Source organism: Triticum urartu, chromosome 1A (genome assembly GCF_056163025.1).
Source record: "Triticum urartu cultivar PI428250 chromosome 1A, HENAU_Tu73, whole genome shotgun sequence".
In the NCBI taxonomy this organism is placed as follows: Eukaryota; Viridiplantae; Streptophyta; class Magnoliopsida; order Poales; family Poaceae; genus Triticum; species Triticum urartu.
In genome coordinates, this window is record NC_141873.1 from 585,703,955 (window position 1) to 585,722,719 (window position 18,765).

The 18,765-nt window shown below is 45.9% G+C and overlaps 1 protein-coding gene across 1 annotated transcript; it reads left to right on the plus strand.

Annotated features, from left to right (window-relative positions):
* Positions 1 to 523: 523 nt before the first annotated feature.
* LOC147993130 (uncharacterized) lies at positions 524 to 17,779 on the plus strand. Its single transcript, XM_087542356.1, has 3 exons — positions 524 to 667; positions 17,384 to 17,493; positions 17,614 to 17,779. Exons 1-3 carry the CDS (start codon positions 524 to 526, stop codon positions 17,777 to 17,779), a joined length of 420 nt encoding a protein of 139 aa, XP_087398482.1.
* The last annotated feature ends 986 nt before the right edge of the window (positions 17,780 to 18,765 follow it).

The window sequence follows — 18,765 nt, forward strand, 5'->3', positions numbered from 1 at the left end:
TGACCTTTCTTTTTCTTTTTCTTTTTCTTTTTTGGTTTGTGTTCATCTGTGATGTCTTTTGACATTTGGTTGGTGTAGAGGTAGGATGTAATTGATATTTCCGCGGTATTAGTATGATCTCTTTGTCAAAAAAATCAGTTATAAGATGCATTTGGTTGTTTATACAAAACAAGTTTATAAGGAAAAAGAAACAAAGAAGGAATTAAAAAAAAACCGAAGAAGCAAAGAGTTATTATTAAGAGGATACCTGCCCATTCTTGTTTTTGGCGGAGGTGGAAAGAAGGCGAAATAGGAAACATAGACGCCTTTCCCTAAAAAAAAAAAGAAAAACCCTAGCCACCTGTGGAAGGAACGCCCAGATCGACCCGCAAGGTACGCTCACCAAAATCTCCCAAGACTGCGATCTGATCTATGGTGTATGTGTGTGTGTCAATGGTGGGGCGGCAGAGCCGGCGGTGGTGAACTAGTGATTTGTGACGAACTTGTCATGCTAATCTAACCGATTGTTCGCAGGCCGTCGACAATGGCGTCGGTTCGGTGCGCCGCGAGGAGGCTGGGTGGCTCCTTGCTCCAGCGAACGCAGGCGGCGGTCAAGGAGGAGAGACTCCAGCTCGTGCCAAGCAGGTTCATGCGCTCCCGCCAGCTCTCCGGCGATGTCTCCAGCGAGGTATTTTTAAGTGCTTAACCAAAATTGACTTTCTTTTCCTCATGATTTTTGTATCTCACGGCATCAAGTGCCGATATAGCCAGAGATAATCTGTGCAATCGAAACAGCAGCATGCATGTGTCTCAATTACTTATCATCGTCAACTTGTTTAACCTGACATCAACATGTAAGATGGACAGCATGAAATCATATCATTAAGGCCATCTCCGATGAAGATCCGTAAACCTCCTACAACTGTCCGGACTGCGAAAGTCATCCAAGGCCGACCTGTATCGGTCCATGGAGCAGTCCGGATGCGATTTCTCCCGCAAACCGGAGACAAAAGCGGGGAAGGTTTGAGGGAGTCCGGAACGCTACCAAGCCCGCCTCTAACAGCCCTAACCCATCAAAAAAAACCTTTCCCCTCCCGCGCACACTCCCGCCCAGTGCCACCTGCCCACATTCATGCCGTTGTAGAGCGCGGCGCTCCGCATTGAAGATGGCTCAAGGCGGACGCGATCTCTCACTGCCTTCGTCATTGAAGCGGCGTGCTAGCCGAGGGTGTCGCCCGCTGCACGCCCGGCTAAACACGCCTCCTCGCCGCATTCATACACCCCCATTAACCCCGGTGGAAGCCAAGAAACCTACTCAGGCCACACGTCCTTCATGAGAGGGCCCGCATTAAATGAACGCCCGCCGAGCTCCTACCATCTGCCCTCTACTTAAATGAGGGTAGACACCGGGTAAGAACCACACCCCTCCGCCGCCCCCCAATCTCCTCCTCCTCCACTCTTCCGATGGCTTCCGAAGGGCAGTTCTTCGGCATACAAGCCGGCCGGGTGGCCTGCCGAGCTGGCCAGATATGAGCGAGGCAGCTCGCTGCTCCACTCCCGAGCCTCACCGATGGAGCAAGTTGCCGCACCAAGCCGCCGCGTGGTTTAGCAACTCGCCGCTCCAGGCCCTATTCATGAGGAGTGGCGAGTTGCTCGACGCCGGAACGGCGGGGAGCACGACGGCACGGGCGTCATCGCTCCCGTCGACGATCGCGCCTCTCATGCCTGCAACCACGCCATGCAGGCAGAGGCAGAAGTCGGGTGCGCGAGAGCGACGAGTCGGTGCCCGACGCCTCCGCGTCCGCCACCATCACCGAGAAGAAGTAGAACACAAGAGTCTGCCGCCTCTTGGGTCCCGCGAAGGCCATAGCCTAGGCGACACAGGCGTACACAACCGGTGTCTTATCCGGTTCTTCTCTTTTGAGGACCTCCGTCGATCCCACATGGGCTTCACGGAAGCGGAGGCGCCGCCTTCCCCTCCCGTTGAAGCATCAGCCGGCGAAGTTCCACTCTGATGAGTGACGGGGAAGCGAGCCGTCCTTTGCGCTTAAGCGTATACCTCCGATGGTCCCGACAGTCTGGTGATTGGGCTGCCGGACATCAGGAAGACAAATGGATCCACGGGCGGCGATTTAGATTAGGTATTAATTATACCTTCAGAGCCGGACCAACATATGTAAATGTAATGAAATCCGTCATGTTTATACGAAAATCCGCCTTTTTTATATGAAATCCGTCATGTTTGCATGAAATCCATCCGTGTTTGCATAAATTTCGTCCGGTTGGTTTGAGTTTGTTGTGAAAATGTATGCGGCTAGCATTGGATAGTTGTCTCTCATATCCGTGTCTGCGGACTGGTCCCTTCCTGTCCGTAGATGGACGCGGGAGGTTTTTTACGGGTTACCGTTGAAGATGCCCTAAGCAACCTTATTTTTCCTGGTTGATCCGAGCATGATGGCCTTTGCTTATCCCTTTAGCAAATAATTAGTGGCAACACATAAGATGGATGTTGCTGCGGTTTTGATATCTTGAACCATCTCATCTTCTGCCTGGTGTACTTCCTATAGTATGATTCTGTGACTTCATTTATCCATGTACAGTAAGTATGATTCTGTGACTAGATGCTACACATGCACGATGCATTCTGTACATATGGAGCCTCACTTAATTTTTCCAACCGGGCTCTCAGCTCCTTTCCATTAATTTCGCAATCAACGGAAATACATCAGTCTGTATCCAATTTGTCTTAGAGACCAAACTACTAACCACTAACAGAATGGAAGATACCGCCTCCTATTTTTGAGAGCAAATGAAACTGAAAGGGGGGAGCGAGTTGGTGCATCATCAGGAAACCCACCGCAGGACGATCCTGGAACGGACCATCCGCGATGGGGCGAAAACCTGATGACACTCACAAGCCACAACCCAACGAAACAAAAGACCCAGGATAAGATATGTTGATAAACTTCTGCGACTAAGCGAAGTACTGCCAGAAGACATAAACCCAGCGGGCATCAAACCCCAGTGGGAAACAGCGAGCAAAAGGACCAAGCGCTGAACACTTCTAGCCAATCTGGATCCCATCTCTGTCTCCTAAGAGTGGCCTGCCTCGAGGATGAGATCTGTCCACCAGCGCAGCAGCCGCGTGAGCCAGCCTCTTCACTCCAACCTGGAGCTTCACCTTTTCATCTTCCTTTAGCAAACCTGCCCAATACATCAGAAACGAGCAGGCAGTGAAAACAACCTCCAGAGGAGAACGAACAACATGGTTATCAAATGTAACTTTATTGCGGAGGGTCCAAATCCCCCAGCATATTGCAGCAATAATCATCATGTAAAAAAGCTTCCCGCCCGGAAAAAACTTATAAAGCCAAGCGAAGCTCTGCCAGAGAGAACGAGGACAGCAGGATGCTCCAGCCGTCATGCCCAACACTCCCCAGACCGAACGAGCAAGCGAGCAAGTAAAAAACAAATGATTTGTTGTCTCAACGTCAGTACAGAAGGAAAACATGGGGTTTCCAGACCAGTTCCTGATACGCATATTATCCCAAGTAAGAACTGCATTCTGAAACAGCTGCCAAAGGAAGATTTTAATTTTCAGCGGGATAGGTGCTTTCCACACCATCTTATAGTTAGGACCTGATAAATTTCTTTCCAACCATTCATATAAGGATTTAGTAGTAAATTTCCCTTTGCTGCCAAGGCCCCATAGAATCTTATCTGGGGAGTCGTTCAACAACAGTTTTTTAGCTTCCATAACCATCCAAGCCCACTGCTCGCCCAACTCCCCAACTAGGCTACGCCTAAAGCCAAGCTCATAATTTTTCGCTGCCCAGGAAGCAACAGTGCATTCCTATTCCTGACATATACTAAAAAGATCAGGAAAGGGGTCTTTCAAAGTAGTATTCTCAACCCAAGGATCATACCCAAGGTGTCCACTTTCAATCTTAATTTTTCTACCCGCCATATATGAATCCTTGACCTTCATAATCGCTTTCCAGCAGGGGGAGTCCGAAAAACGGCTCCGAATGTTAGCTACTGTTTTGTTTCTGAAGTATCTTGCTCTTACTATACGCTGCCATAACCCATCGCTCGTTTCTAATTTGCACCACCACTTAGCGAGCAGGGCAATATTTTTCTTATGAAGATCTTTAATCCCTAGTCCCCCAATTTTTTTTGATCGACAAATTCTTGTCCACTTAACCATATGATACCCACGTTTCTTATTCTTTCTGTTGGGGAACGTTGCAGAAAACAAAAATTTTCCTACTCGTTTCACCAAGATCATCTAGGAGTTTATCTAGCAACGACTCATCGGATGCATCTACATACCTTTGTAGATGGCGCACGGAAGTGTTCAAAAGAACAGTGATGATGTAGTCGTACTCGACGTGATCCAAATCACCGATGACCAGCGCCGAACGGACGGCACCTCCGCGTTCAACACACGTACGGGACATGAGACGTCTCCTCCTTCTTGATCCAGCAAGGGGGGAGGAGAGGTTGATGAAGATCCAGCAGCACGACGGCGTGGTGGTGGATGCAGGGCGTCACAGAAGCAGGGCTTCGCCAAGACTACGAGGGAGAGACGTAACGGGGAGAGAGGGAGGCGCCAGGGGCTGGTGTGAAATCCCTCCTCCCCCCCCCCACTATATATAGGGGTGCCATGGGGGGGGGGCGCCGGCCCTAGTAGATGAGATCTACTAAGGGGGGGCGGCGGCCAAGGGGAGGATTCCCTCCCCCCCAAGGCACCTAGGGGTGCCTTCCACCACATGGACTCTTCCATGGTGGAAACCCTAGGAGCATGGGCCTATAGGGGCTGGCTCCCCAGCCCACTATGGGCTGGGTTCCCTCTTATTTCAGCCCATGGGGCCCTCCGGGATAGGTGGCCCCACCCGGTGGACCCCCGGGACCCCTCCGGTGGTCCCGGTACAATACCGATAACCCCGAAACTTGTCCTAATGGCCGAAACAGCATTTCCTATATATAATTCTTTACCTCCGGACCATTCCGGAACTCCTCGTGACGTCCGGGATCTCATCTGGGACTTCGAACAACATTCGGGTTTCTGCATATACATATCTTCACAACCCTAGCGTCACCGAACCTTAAGTGTGTAGACCCTACGGGTTCGGGAGACAAGCAGACATGACCGAGACGACTCTCCAGTCAATAACCAACAGCGGGATCTGGATACCCATGTTGGATCCCACAGGCTCCACGATGATCTCATCAGATGAACCACGATGTCGAGGATTCAATCAACCCTGTACGCAATTCCCTTTGTCAATCGATATGTTACTTGCCCGAGATTCGATCGTCGGTATCCCAATACCTCGTTCAATCTCGTTACCGGCAAGTCACTTTACTCGTACCGTAATGCATGATCCCGTGACCAGACACTTGGTCACTTTGAGCTCATTATGATGATGCATTACCGAGTGGGCCCAGCGATACCTCTCCGTCATACGGAGTGACAAATCCCAGTCTTGATCCGTGTCAACCCAACAGACACTTTCGGAGATACCCGTAGTATACCTTTATAGTCACCCAGTTACGTTGTGACGTTTGGTATACCCAAAGCACTCCTACGGTATCCGGGAGTTACACGATCTCATGGTCTAAGGAAAAGATACTTTGACATTGGAAAACTCTAGCAAACGAACTATACGATCTTGTGCTATGTTTAGGATTGGGTCTTGTCCATCACATCATTCTCCTAATGATGTGTTCTCGCTACCAATGACATCTAATGTCCATAGTCAGGAAACCATGACTATCTGTTGATCAACGAGCTAGTCAACTAGAGGCTTACTAGGGACATGTTGGTGTCTGTTATTCACACATGTATTACGATTTCCGGATAACACAATTATAGCATGAATAAAGACAATTATCATGAACAAGGAAATATAATAATAATGCTTTTATTATTGCCTCTAGGGCATATTTCCAACAGTCTCCCACTTGCACTAGAGTCAATAATCTAGTTACATTGTGATGAATCGAACACCCATGGAATTCTGGTGTTGATCATGTTTTGCTCTAGGGAGAGGTTTAGTCAACGGATCTGCTACATTCAGGTCCGTATGTACTTTACAAATCTCTATGTCTCCATCTTGAACATTTTCACGAATGGAGTTGAAGCGACGCTTGATGTGCCTTGTCTTCTTGTGAAACCTGGGCTCCTTGGCAAGAGCAATAGCTCCAGTGTTGTCATAGAAGAGCTTGATCGGCCCCGACGCATTGGGTATGACTCCTAGGTCAGTGATGAACTCCTTCACCCATATTGCTTCATGTGCTGCCTCCGAGGCTGCCATGTACTCCGCTTCACATGTAGATCCCGCCACGACGCTTTGCTTGCAACTGCACTAGCTTACTGCCCCACCATTCAAAATATACACGTATCCGGTTTGTGACTTTGAGTCATCCAGATCTGTGTCGAAGCTAGCGTCGACGTAACCCTTTACGACGAGCTCTTCGTCACCTCCATAAACGAGAAACATTTCCTTAGTCCTTTTCAGGTACTTCAGGATATTCTTGACCGCTGTCCAGTGTTCCTTGCCGGGATTACTTTGGTACCTTCCTACCAAACTTACGGCAAGGTTTACATCAGGTCTGGTACACAGCATGGCATACATAATAGAACCTATGGCTGATGCATAGGGGATGACGCTCATCTCTTCTATATCTTCTGCCGTGGTCGGACATTGAGCTGAGCTCAACTTCATACCTTGCAACATAGGCAAGAACCCCTTCTTAGACTGATCCATATTGAACTTCTTCAATATCTTATCAAGGTATGTGCTTTGTGAAAGATCTATGAGGCGTCTCGATCTATCTCTATAGATTTTGATGCCTAATATATAAGCAGCTTCTCCAAGGTCCTTCATAGAAAAACTTTTATTCAAGTAGGCCTTGATGCTGTCCAAGAGTTCTATATCATTTCCCATCAAAAGTATGTCATCTACATATAATATGAGAAATGCTACAGAGCTCCCACTCACTTTCTTGTAAACGCAGGCTTCTCCATAAGTCTGCGTGAACCCAAACGCTTTGATCATCTCATCAAAGCGAATGTTCCAACTCCGAGATGCTTGCACCAGCCCATAAATAGAGCGTTGGAGCTTGCACACCTTGTCAGCATTCTTAGGATCGACAAAACCTTCCGGCTGCATCATATACAATTCTTCCTTAAGGAAACCATTAAGGAATGCCGTTTTGACGTCCATTTGCCATATCTCATAATCATAGAATGCGGCAATCGCTAACATGATTCGGACGGACTTCAGCTTCGCTACCGGTGAGAAAGTCTCATCGTAGTCAACCCCTTGAACTTGTCGATAACCCTTAGCGACAAGCCGAGCTTTATAGATGGTCACATTACCATCCACGTCTGTCTTCTTCTTAAACATCCATTTATTTTCTATGGCTCGCCGTTCAACGGGCAAGTCAGTCAAAGTCCATACTTCGTTTTCATACATGGATCCTATCTCGGATTTCATGGCTTCTAGCCATTTTTCGGAATCCGGACCCGCCATCGCTTCTTCATAGTTCGAAGGTTCACCGTTGTCTAACAACATGATTTCCAAGACAGGGTTGCCGTACCACTCTGGTGCGGAACGTGTCCTTGTGGACCTTCGAATTTCAGTAGGAGCTTGATCAGAAGTATCTTGATCATTATCATTAACTTCCTCTCTAGTCGGTGCTGGCACCTCAGGAACATTTTCTTGAGTTGCGCCAGTTTCCGGTTCAAGAGGTAATACTTCATCAAGCTCTACTTTCCTCCCACTTACTTCTTTCGAGAGAAACTCTTTCTCTAGAAAGGACCCATTCTTGGCAACAAAGATCTTGCCTTCGGATCTGAGGTAGAAGGTGTACCCAATAGTTTCTTTTGGGTATCCTATGAAGATGCATTTTTCCGACTCGGGTTCGAGCTTTTCAGGTTGAAATTTCTTGACATAAGCATCGCATCCCCAAACTTTTAGAAACGACAGCTTAGGTTTCTTCCCAAACCATAATTCATACGGTGTCGTCTCAACGGATTTCGACGGAGCCCTATTTAAAGTGAATGCAGCAGTCTCTAAAGCATTGCCCCAAAAAGATAGCGGTAAATCGGTAAGAGACATCATAGATCGCACCATATCTAATAGAGTGCGATTACGACGTTCGGACACACCGTTACGCTGAGGTGTTCCAGGCGGCGTGAGTTGTGAAACTATTCCACATTTTCTTAAGTGTGTGCCAAACTCGGGACTCAAGTATTCTCCTCCACGATCTGATCGTAGAAACTTGATTTTCCTGTCACGTTGATTTTCAACCTCACTCTGAAATTCCTTGAACTTTTCAAAGGTTTCAGACTTGTGTTTCATTAAGTAGATATACCCATACCTACTTAAATCATCAGTGAGGGTGAGAACATAACGATAGCCACCGCGAGCCTCAACACTCATTGGACCGCACACATTAGTATGTATGATTTCCAATAAGTCGGTTGCTCGCTCCATTGTTCCTGAAAACGGAGTCTTGGTCATTTTACCCATAAGGCATGGTTCGCACGTGTCAAATGATTCATAATCAAGAGACTCTAAAAGTCCATGCGTTTGACACCTATGTGACCAAGGCGGCAGTGCCACAAGTATGTGGGACTATCATTATCAACCTTACTTCTTTTGGTACTCACATTATGAACATGTGTAGCATCACGTTCGAGATTCATAAAGAATAAACCATTCACCATAGGAGCATGACCATAAAACATATCTCTCATAAAAATGGAACAACCATTATTCTCAGATTTAAAAGAGTAGCCATCTCGAATTAAACGAGATCCCGATACAATGTTCATGCTCAAAGCTGGCACTAAATAACAATTATTAAGGTTTAAAACTAATCCCGAAGGGAGATGCAGAGGTAGCGTGCCGACGGCTATCACATTGACCTTGGAACCATTCCCGACACGCATCGTCACCTCGTCCTTTGCTAGTTTCCGCTTATTCCGCAGCCCCTGCTTTGAGTTACAAATGTGAGCAACTGCACCGGTATCAAATACCCAGGAGCTACTACGGGCACTAGTAAGGTACACATCAATTACATGTATATCACATATACCTTTTGTTTTGCCGGCCTTCTTATCCGCTAAGTACTTAGGGCAGTTCCGCTTCCAGTGACCGCTTCCCTTGCAATAAAAGCACTCAGTCTCGGGCTTGGGTCCATTCTTTGGCTTCTTCCCGGCAGCTTGCTTGCCAGGCGCGGCAACTTCCTTGCCGTCCTTCTTGAAGTTCTTTTTACCCTTGCCTTTCTTGAACTTAGTGGTTTTATTGACCATCAACACTTGATGTTCCTTCTTGACTTCTACCTCCGCTGATTTTAGCATTGAGAACAACTCAGGAATGGTCTTTTGCATCCCCTGCATGTTGAAGTTCATCACGAAGCTCTTGTAGCTTGGTGGAAGCGACTGGAGGATTCTGTCAATGACCGCATCATCCGGGAGATTAACTCCCAGCTGAGACAAGCGGTTATGCAACCCAGACATAGTGAGTATGTGCTCACTGACAGAACTATTTTCCTCCATCTTACAGCTGAAGAACTTATCGGAGACTTCATATCTCTCGATCCGGGCATGAGCTTGAAAAACCATTTTCAGCTCTTCGAACATCTCGTATGCTCCATGTCTCTCAAAACGTTTTTGGAGCCCCGGCTCTAAGCTGTAAAGCATGCCGCACTGAACGAGGGAGTAGTCATCAACACGTGTCTGCCAAGCGTTCATAACGTCTTGGTTCTGTGGGACGGAAGCTTCACCTAGCGGTGCTTGTAGGACATAATCTTTCTTGGCAGCTATGAGGATGATCCTCAGGTTCCGGACCCAGTCCGTATAGTTGCTGCCATCGTCTTTCAGCTTGGTTTTCTCTAGGAACGCGTTGAAGTTGAGGACTACGTTGGCCATTTGATCTACAAGACATATTGCAAAGATTTTAGACTAAGTTCATGATAATTAAGTTCATCTAATCAAATTATTAATGAACTCCCACTTAGATTAGACATCCCTCTAGTCATCTAAGTATTACATGATCCGAGTTAACTAGACCGTGTCCAATCATCACGTGAGACGGACTAGTCAACGTCGGTGAACATCTTCATGTTGATCGTATCTTCTATACGACTCATGCTCGACCTTTCGGTCTTCTGTGTTCCGAGGCCATGTCTGTACATGCTAGGCTCGTCAAGTCAACCTAAGTGTTTGCATGTGTAAATCTGTCTTACACCCGTTGTATGTGAACGTCTGAATAAAACACCCGATCATCACGTGATGTTTTGAAACAGCGAACTGTCGCAACGGTGCACAGTTAGGGGGAACACTTCTTGAAATTAGTATGAGGGATCATCTTATTTACTACCGTCGTTCTAAGTAAACAAGATACAAAACATGATAAACATCACATGCAATCAAATAATGAACGTGACATGATATGGCCAATATCACATAGCTCCTTTGATCTCCATCTTGGGGCTCCATGATCATCTTGTCACCGGCTTGACACCATGATCTCCATCATCATGATCTCCATCATCGTGTCTCCATGAAGTTGCTCGCCAACTATTACTTCTACTACTATGGCTAACGCGTTTAGCAGTAAAGTAATTTACATGGCGTTTCTCAATGACTCGCAGGTCATATAAAAGAATAAAGACAACTCCTATGGCTCCTGCCGGTTGTCATACTCATCGACATGCAAGTCGTGATTCCTATTACAATAGCATGAACATCTCATACATCACATATAGATCATTCATCATTCATCACAACTTTGGCCATATCATATCACAAACCACTTGCTGCAAAAACAAGTTAGACGTCCTCTAATTGTTGTTGCAAGTTTTACGTGGCTGAATTAGGGTTCTAGCAAGAACGTCTTCTTACCTACGTTAAAGCCACAACGTGATTTGTCAACTTCTATTTACCCTTCATAAGGACCCTGTTCATCGAATCCGCTCCAACTAAAGTGGGAGAGACAGACACCCGCCAGCCACCTTATGCAACTAGTGCATGTTAGTCGGTGGAACCGGTCTCACGTAAGCGTACGTGTAAGGTTGGTCCGGGCCGCTTCATCCCACAATACCGCTGAAGCAAGAAAAGACTAGTAACGGCAAGAAAGTTGACAAATCTACGCCCACAACTCATTGTGTTCTACTCGCGCAAGAAGAACTACGCATAGACCTAGCTCATGATGCCACTGTTGGGGAACGTTGCAGAAAACAAAAATTTTCCTACTCGTTTCACCAAGATCATCTAGGAGTTCATCTAGCAACGAGTCGTCGGATGCATCTACATACCTTTGTAGATGGCGCACGGAAGAGTTCAAAAGAACGATGATGATGTAGTCGTACTCGACGTGATCCAAATCACCGATGACCAGCGCCGAATGGACGGCACCTCCGCGTTCAACACACGTATGGGACGGGAGACGTCTCCTCCTTCTTGATCCAGCAAGGGGGGAGGAGAGGTTGATGAAGATCCAGAAGCACGACGGCGTGGTGGTGGATGCAGGGCGTCACAGAAGCAGGGCTTCGCCAAGACTACGAGGGAGAGACGTAACGGGGAGAGAGGGAGGCGCCAGGGGCTGGTGTGAAATCCCTCCTCTCCCCCCACTATATATAGGGGTGCCATGGGGGGGGGGCGCCGGCCCTAGTAGATGAGATCTACTAAGGGGAGGCGGCGGCCAAGGGGAGGATTCCCTCCCCCCCAAGGCACCTAGGGGTGCCTTCCACCACATGGACTCTTCCATGGTGGAAACCCTAGGCGCATTGGCCTATAGGGGCTGGCGCCCCAGCCCACTATGGGCTGGGTTCCCTCTTATTTCAGCCCATGGGGCCCTCCGGGATAGGTGGCCCCACCCGGTGGACCCCCGGGACCCCTCCGGTGGTCCCGGTACAATACCGATAATCCCGAAACTTGTCCCGATGGCCGAAACAGCATTTCCTATATATAATTCTTTACCTCCGGACCATTCCGGAACTCCTCGTGACGTCCGGGATCTCATCCGGGACTCCGAACAACATTCGGGTTTCTGCATATACATATCTTCACAACCCTAGCGTCACCGAACCTTAAGTGTGTAGACCCTACGGGTTCGGGAGACAAGCAGACATGACCGAGACGACTCTCCAGTCAATAACCAACAGCGGGATCTGGATACCCATGTTGGATCCCACATGCTCCATGATGATCTCATCAGATGAACCACGATGTCGAGGATTCAATCAACCCCGTACGCAATTCCCTTTGTCAATCGATATGTTACTTGCCCGAGATTCGATCGTCGGTATCCCAATACCTCGTTCAATCTCGTTACCGGCAAGTCACTTTACTCGTACCGTAATGCATGATCCCGTGACCAGACACTTGGTCACTTTGAGCTCATTATGATGATGCATTACCGAGTGGGCCCAGCGATACCTCTCCGTCATACGGAGTGACAAATCCCAGTCTTGATCCGTGTCAACTCAACAGACACTTTCGGAGATACCCGTAGTATACCTTTATAGTCACCCAGTTACGTTGTGACGTTTGGTATACCCAAAGCACTCCTACGGTATCCGGGAGTTACACGATCTCATGGTCTAAGGAAAAGATACTTTGACATTGGAAAACTCTAGCAAACGAACTATACGATCTTGTGCTATGTTTAGGATTGGGTCTTGTCCATCACATCATTCTCCTAATGATGTGATCTCGTTACCAATGACATCTAATGTCCATAGTCAGGAAACCATGACTATCTGTTGATCAACGAGCTAGTCAACTAGAGGCTTACTAGGGACATGTTGGTGTCTGTTATTCACACATGTATTACGATTTCCGGATAACACAATTATAGCATGAATAAAGACAATTATCATGAACAAGGAAATATAATAATAATGCTTTTATTATTGCCTCTAGGGCATATTTCCAACACTTTCTTCTCCAAAAGAAGCGTCTGCGATGTTTATCCAACTTTTCAATGAAAGTTTTATTGAAGAGGAACATTGACATATGGAAAGAGGGAATTCCATCCAAACTGGACCCTAACAAAATCAATCTGGCTCCAGAAGATGCCGCATAAGCTACCCAGGCATCGAGCTTTTTGACCATTTTACCGTCAAGGAAATCGAGATCAGCGTTTCTAAGAGTAGAGTAAGTAACAGGGACTCCCAGATATTTCATAGGAAGTATGCCCACTTGACACCCAAACATGTTGGCATATACCAAATCAGTGTCATTATCCCCCACGAAGCTAAATATCGCACTCTTCTCAAAGTTGATCTTAAGCCCAGACATAAGTTCGAAGAGATACAACAAGAGTTTGATATTAACAGCTTTGTCAACATCATGTTCAAAACAAAGCACCGTGTCGTCCGCGTATTGTAGAATGCCAACACCATTCTCAATAAAATCAGCGGCTAACCCTTTAATGAGACCATTCTTTTGAGCTGTAAGAACCATTTTGGTTAGGCAATCAGCCGCAATATTGAACAGGAAAGGGGAGTGAGGATCCCCCTGTCTCACCCCCTTAGCACTTTGAATGTAAGGTCCCACCTCGTCATTAATCTTGACACTAACCGTGCCATTTTTTAAGATTTGAGATACCCATCCACACCACTTAGAGCTAAATCCATGCTTCCTATGACAATCAAGCAAAAAGTCCCAATTGACTTTGTCATATGCTTTGTCGAAATCAAGTTTAAGAGCCACTCCCACTTGTTTTTTGTGGTGGGTATAATGTAGAACCTCATGTAGCGATAGGATCCCATCCACTATGTGTCTCCCCTTAATAAAAGCATTCTGTTGAATACTGAACAATTTATGGGCATATTTGCTAGCTCTAATATCCATGGCTTTAGTGAGTAGCTTGTAAGGGCAACGTAATAGACAAATGGGTCTATACTGCTGGATTTTATTAGCATCAGACGACTTAGGTAGCAAGGTTATGATACCATAATTAAGTCATTGAACAATCTAACTTGCCTTCATGAAACCATTCAAACAGGCATAGGAGATCACGGGCTACTACATCCCAGCAGTGTTGATAAAATTCAACAAGGATATCGTCTGGGCCAGGGGCACGATTAGATTTCATTTCAAATAAGGCTTTTCTGATCTCTTCCAATGAGAAAGATCGAGTCAAGTCCTCATTGTCATCAGGAGTAATCATCTCATCCTGAGACCACAAAGTTGCATCTATCTGACAAATATTGCCAGGAGCTGGTCCAAACAAGGCTTTATAGTATTAAGTGGCATGGGCAAGTAGGTTTTTAGTGCCTTCAATAATAGTGGACCCACACTCCAGGGAGACCATGGAGTTTTTCCTATGACGACCATTAGCTACTTTATGGAAAAAGTCAGTGTTATTGTCTCCTTTCAACAACCACCTTTCATTAGAAAATTGATGCCAGTGAAGTTCTTCTTCAACATACATATTCTTAAGCTCTACTAGAATTTCCAACTTCCTAGTATATGCCTCCCCGCTTAAACCATCAGCATCCTCCAGATTTTCAAGCTCCTGCAGTTCGAGCTTGATGATATTCTTTCTGATCTTATTATGACCAAACAAATTGGAACCCCAACCCTTAAAAAATTTCTTAATTCTCTTAAGCTTAATATTCGAGGAGTCAATGGGGTTTATAGTGTAAACTGGCCTAGACCAAATATCAGCAACCAGAGGAAGGAAGTCTGGGTTACTGAGCCAGGCATTATCGAACTTAAAACACCTATTACCTGGTGCTCTAGAGGAAGCTCTCCCACCATCCACCAACAAGGGATTATGATCTGATATCTCCTTGACCAGTTTATGCACAGAAACGAGAGGGTATAAATCCTCCCAATCAGGGGACATGAGAACTCTATCCAATTTTTCCAAAGTTGGGTTATCTTGTTTATTGGACCAGGTATAGCAACCACCAGTCATATAGATCTCTCTCAACCCAAGCAAATGTATAACAGAATTAAACACCTCCGAGAAGTGGGACATAGATGTTTTTTTGTTTTTCTCCCCGCTATGTCGAATGATGTTAAAGTCTCCCCCGACCAGATAAGGGATATTAATGTTATGACACATGGATGACAGTTCAGCAATGAACTCAGGTTTCTGCTCATCATGTGCAGCACCATATACAGTCATCAAGGCCCAGCTACAGTTTTTGTTCTTATCGAACAAGTTCAACTGTAGGATGTATTTACCACACTTGGTCATAAGGATATCAAGTTTTTCCTTATGAAGACCACAAAGAATGCCACCAGATTTCCCCCTAGAAGGAATCCATTCCCAATGAAACTTTTGATTCGGATCAATTTGTCAAAAAAGGCAGGATTATAAGACTTCTTCATAGTCTCCTGAAGTCCAATAAAATCTAAATCATTGGCATTAATCATGTCAATGAGGCAGGTGGACATGCCTTTTTTACCCACCCCCCTACAGTTCCAAAAAACCCCTTTCATTTATATCGTTCGGGTTTATCTCTCACTCTAGTAGGTCTGCCAGGTTCCATAGCAGCCCTACCTACCCCATTTTTCTGTTGACTTCTAGTGACAGGTCTACTAGATTTATTAGGAGATAAAACCACCACCGATTTCCTGCGCTGATATTTCTTTTTTTTTTTAGATTGAACCAGGATAAATGGTTCCTCAATATCTCTACTATCCTCATCCCATTCTAAAGAGAGGGGTACGTCATTACCCAACCCATCATTGACAGTAATTTTTTGTGCATTAGTATCAATTTTTTTATTATGCAACAAATTTCTAGAGTTCTAATTCACGCAAGATATCAACAGTTGCAAAGTCATCATCAGGGATTTGCACTCCCATCAAGGATGCACGCAATATAATGGCAGAATCAGATAAAGCAGAGAATTGATTTTTTGAATTGGGCATATTCATACCTTCCAGATTGCGCTTCCTCATTCTGTTGTCAGCCACATCTCCCACCTTCTCCAGCTTCTGCTTCTGTCTGCGTGGGGCCTCCTCTTCTTGACTCATGTTGTCATGAATTGGAGATCCAGAGGGAGATTCAACTGTATACACACTACAGTTTTCTCCTCCTTCCATGGATCCCTCCTCAAGATGCACAATATGAGGCAGGGAAGGCCAAACCACATAGTCTGACAAGGGAGGAAATTCATTCCCATAAGTATTCATATCATGGCAGACAAACACAGGTGAGGGAGGAACAGGAGTAATCATTCCCCAAGCACCTTTATGCACACTGATCTCAGTACTGGGAGATTCAGTCATCTCTTCCACACCCAGATCCTCAGAGACATTTTCACACGATATTTTATCAGATTGAGAGCCACAATAAGACATTTTTTCGGCTGCATGTTCTCATGCCATAGTCTCAAGCAACAGCTCTGTGTTGTTACCTTCATCACTTTCCTCTTCTTCTTCACTCTCAACTACCGCAGGAAGCCTCTGCAGGCCCTTAACATAATTCTGGGAGGAGAAATTACCAGCCATGGATATACTCGTCTCTCCCTGCCCCATGGAAGAAGCGGGATATGAGTCCATCCTCGCTTTCTTGGGGAAGGAAGAAGATGCACTGCTATCCACAGCAGTATAAGATTGACTTTTCTCAGCACCCATAGTCACAACTTTTTCAAGTTCATAAAAGAAATCATAATACTGTTCTCCCAGGACCCCTTCAGCTGAAGGAGGAATTTTCTCAACATCTCTACAGCCAAGAAGGATTCTAGCATATTCAAGTTTATGCACAGTCGATTCATCAACTTCTAATGTAATTCCCACCAGGGCCCCAGCATAAGCTATATGTTCAGTGCATCTTTTCTCTATTGGAATGTTGCGCATCCTAACCCATGCTTTTTCCATGATGCCTTTAGCTCCAATCGAGGCAGTCCAAGGAGTAATGCAGACAACAATATTCCCCTCTTTCAGAGGTAAGCGTTTCCCATAACAGCATGCCCTTTCTACTTCACTAGCATTAGGGAATCGCATCACATATTGAGCAGGGCCAATAGATCGGGCCGTACAGCGCCATTTCTTTTTCCCAGTTTTTTTTGGCAAATATAGCGTTAAATTCCTGCTCAATATCTTTCACAGTAGCTTCGCCCTCAACTATAGTAATCACCACATTATTAGTTTTCTAACACTATGCTTAGCGGCACAAAGATCAGGTATATAGAAGAATCCCTGACCAGGCGATTGGAACCTACACATGAACGGAATGCATTCCCAAGGCCTCAGAACTTGACAAAGCTGGGCCATATGCCTAATTTGTTGCATTTTTCGCAGCGAATAGTAGGGCAACTAATCTTTCTTAATTAGTTGTTTACCATTCGCAATCAGCGCTTACTTAGTAATTGATGATGCGAAGCAAGTACAGACCATTATCTATGTGTATGAATCCAGCATGCTGGCAAGTCCCCTGCCTTGGAATCTGAGCTGGACATGAAGATGAAGAAGCTGGAAGCCTCGATAGCTCGGTTAAAGAACACTCCAGGACCAGATGCCTCTACGTTGTACGTACAATATCAGAGCATGCAACTTGATCATTTTCTCCATTAATTTCCTGTTTATTTGTTTGCTTGACAGGACTTCACACATATAATCTTATTTGACCTACCACTCTCTACCTGCAGGCGCTTGATGTCCAACGGACGTATGGTTCAGGGTGTGATCGATGCAGCTAACAAGTTGATATTTTTGTGTATGATTTCTACCGCTGTTTATGGTCTCGATTTAGACAAGGGGGTAGAAGCCCAGGCTATTACCAAGGAAAGCAGTGAAGACAAGATCAAAAAATGAGAACCGAATATGGCCCAATCTAGTTTTCAGTTCAGTTATGACGTCTACAGTTTGGCTAGCTAGCACTACGCTATCGTACCTTGTGATATTGTGTGACATGGTATCATGTTGTTCTATCTATTGACTATTCGAGTAGATTGCGTTCGTGCATCCATCAAAACTGTAGCTTGATAGGAACATACAGAGTTGGCCCCCTCTTGTGTTTGGTCACGTATACACAAGCGGGAGGCAGCAGCGGAAGGCGAGCGATGAACCTCTGACGTAGTCCCTCGGAATATCTGTTCGTCTCTTGCGATTGCATTAATGTAGTCAGAGGCCGGCGACACCGTAGTATGTGGAGGAGCGGCGAGGAGGCTGGTGGCCTCGCATTCGTGCTGACGCAGCTTGAGCTGGCTAGATTCAGAGGTATTACACGCTGAAGGAAATCAAACAGAAGAAGGAAGAGTTGTTGAGCCTGGTCACCGACACGCGATGGTGATACGACACCTGCCTCACCAAGGAGGGCTTTCAGAACATACTCTCTCCTCTTTTTTTTTTTTTGCGAGTGAGAACATACTCTCTCCTAACCAGCAACAAATGGCCTAAAAATATATTTGGAACTTTTGAAAACATAGAAGTTCACACTGCCAACCTACCAGCAAACCAGTACGTAGGGCTGGGTCTTCTGTTTATATTGAATAAATGTCCAGCGAAATAATTACACAAAAATTACAAACCAACCATATTACTAATGAGCCATGGCGAGATGTGCACCCGAGCAGCGAATCGGAGAGAGTGAGCACTTTTGGAAGTTAGTGCGCAGCCCGGAGGCGCCCCCAAAGCAATCCAGAACAGCACGCACGGTGGAGAGATCCGAGGCAACTTGTTTAACCTGACCTGAACCTGTACATCCTGACTTACTGCTGCTTGTAGCAACAGGACTGCATGCAAATCATATCATTAAGCAACTTTTTTTCCTGGTCGATCTGAGAGTAATTAATTGGAAA

Excerpts from the sequence above, each read along its gene's own strand:
- LOC147993130 (XM_087542356.1), top strand. The coding sequence starts at position 524 with ATGGCGTCGGTTCGGTGCGCCGCGAGGAGGCTGGGTGGCTCCTTGCTC. Across the intron at positions 668-17,383 it reads CCGGCGATGTCTCCAGCGAG|CATGCTGGCAAGTCCCCTGC; the intron begins GTATTTTTAAGT and ends GTATGAATCCAG. Across the intron at positions 17,494-17,613 it reads GGACCAGATGCCTCTACGTT|GCGCTTGATGTCCAACGGAC; the intron begins GTACGTACAATA and ends CTCTACCTGCAG.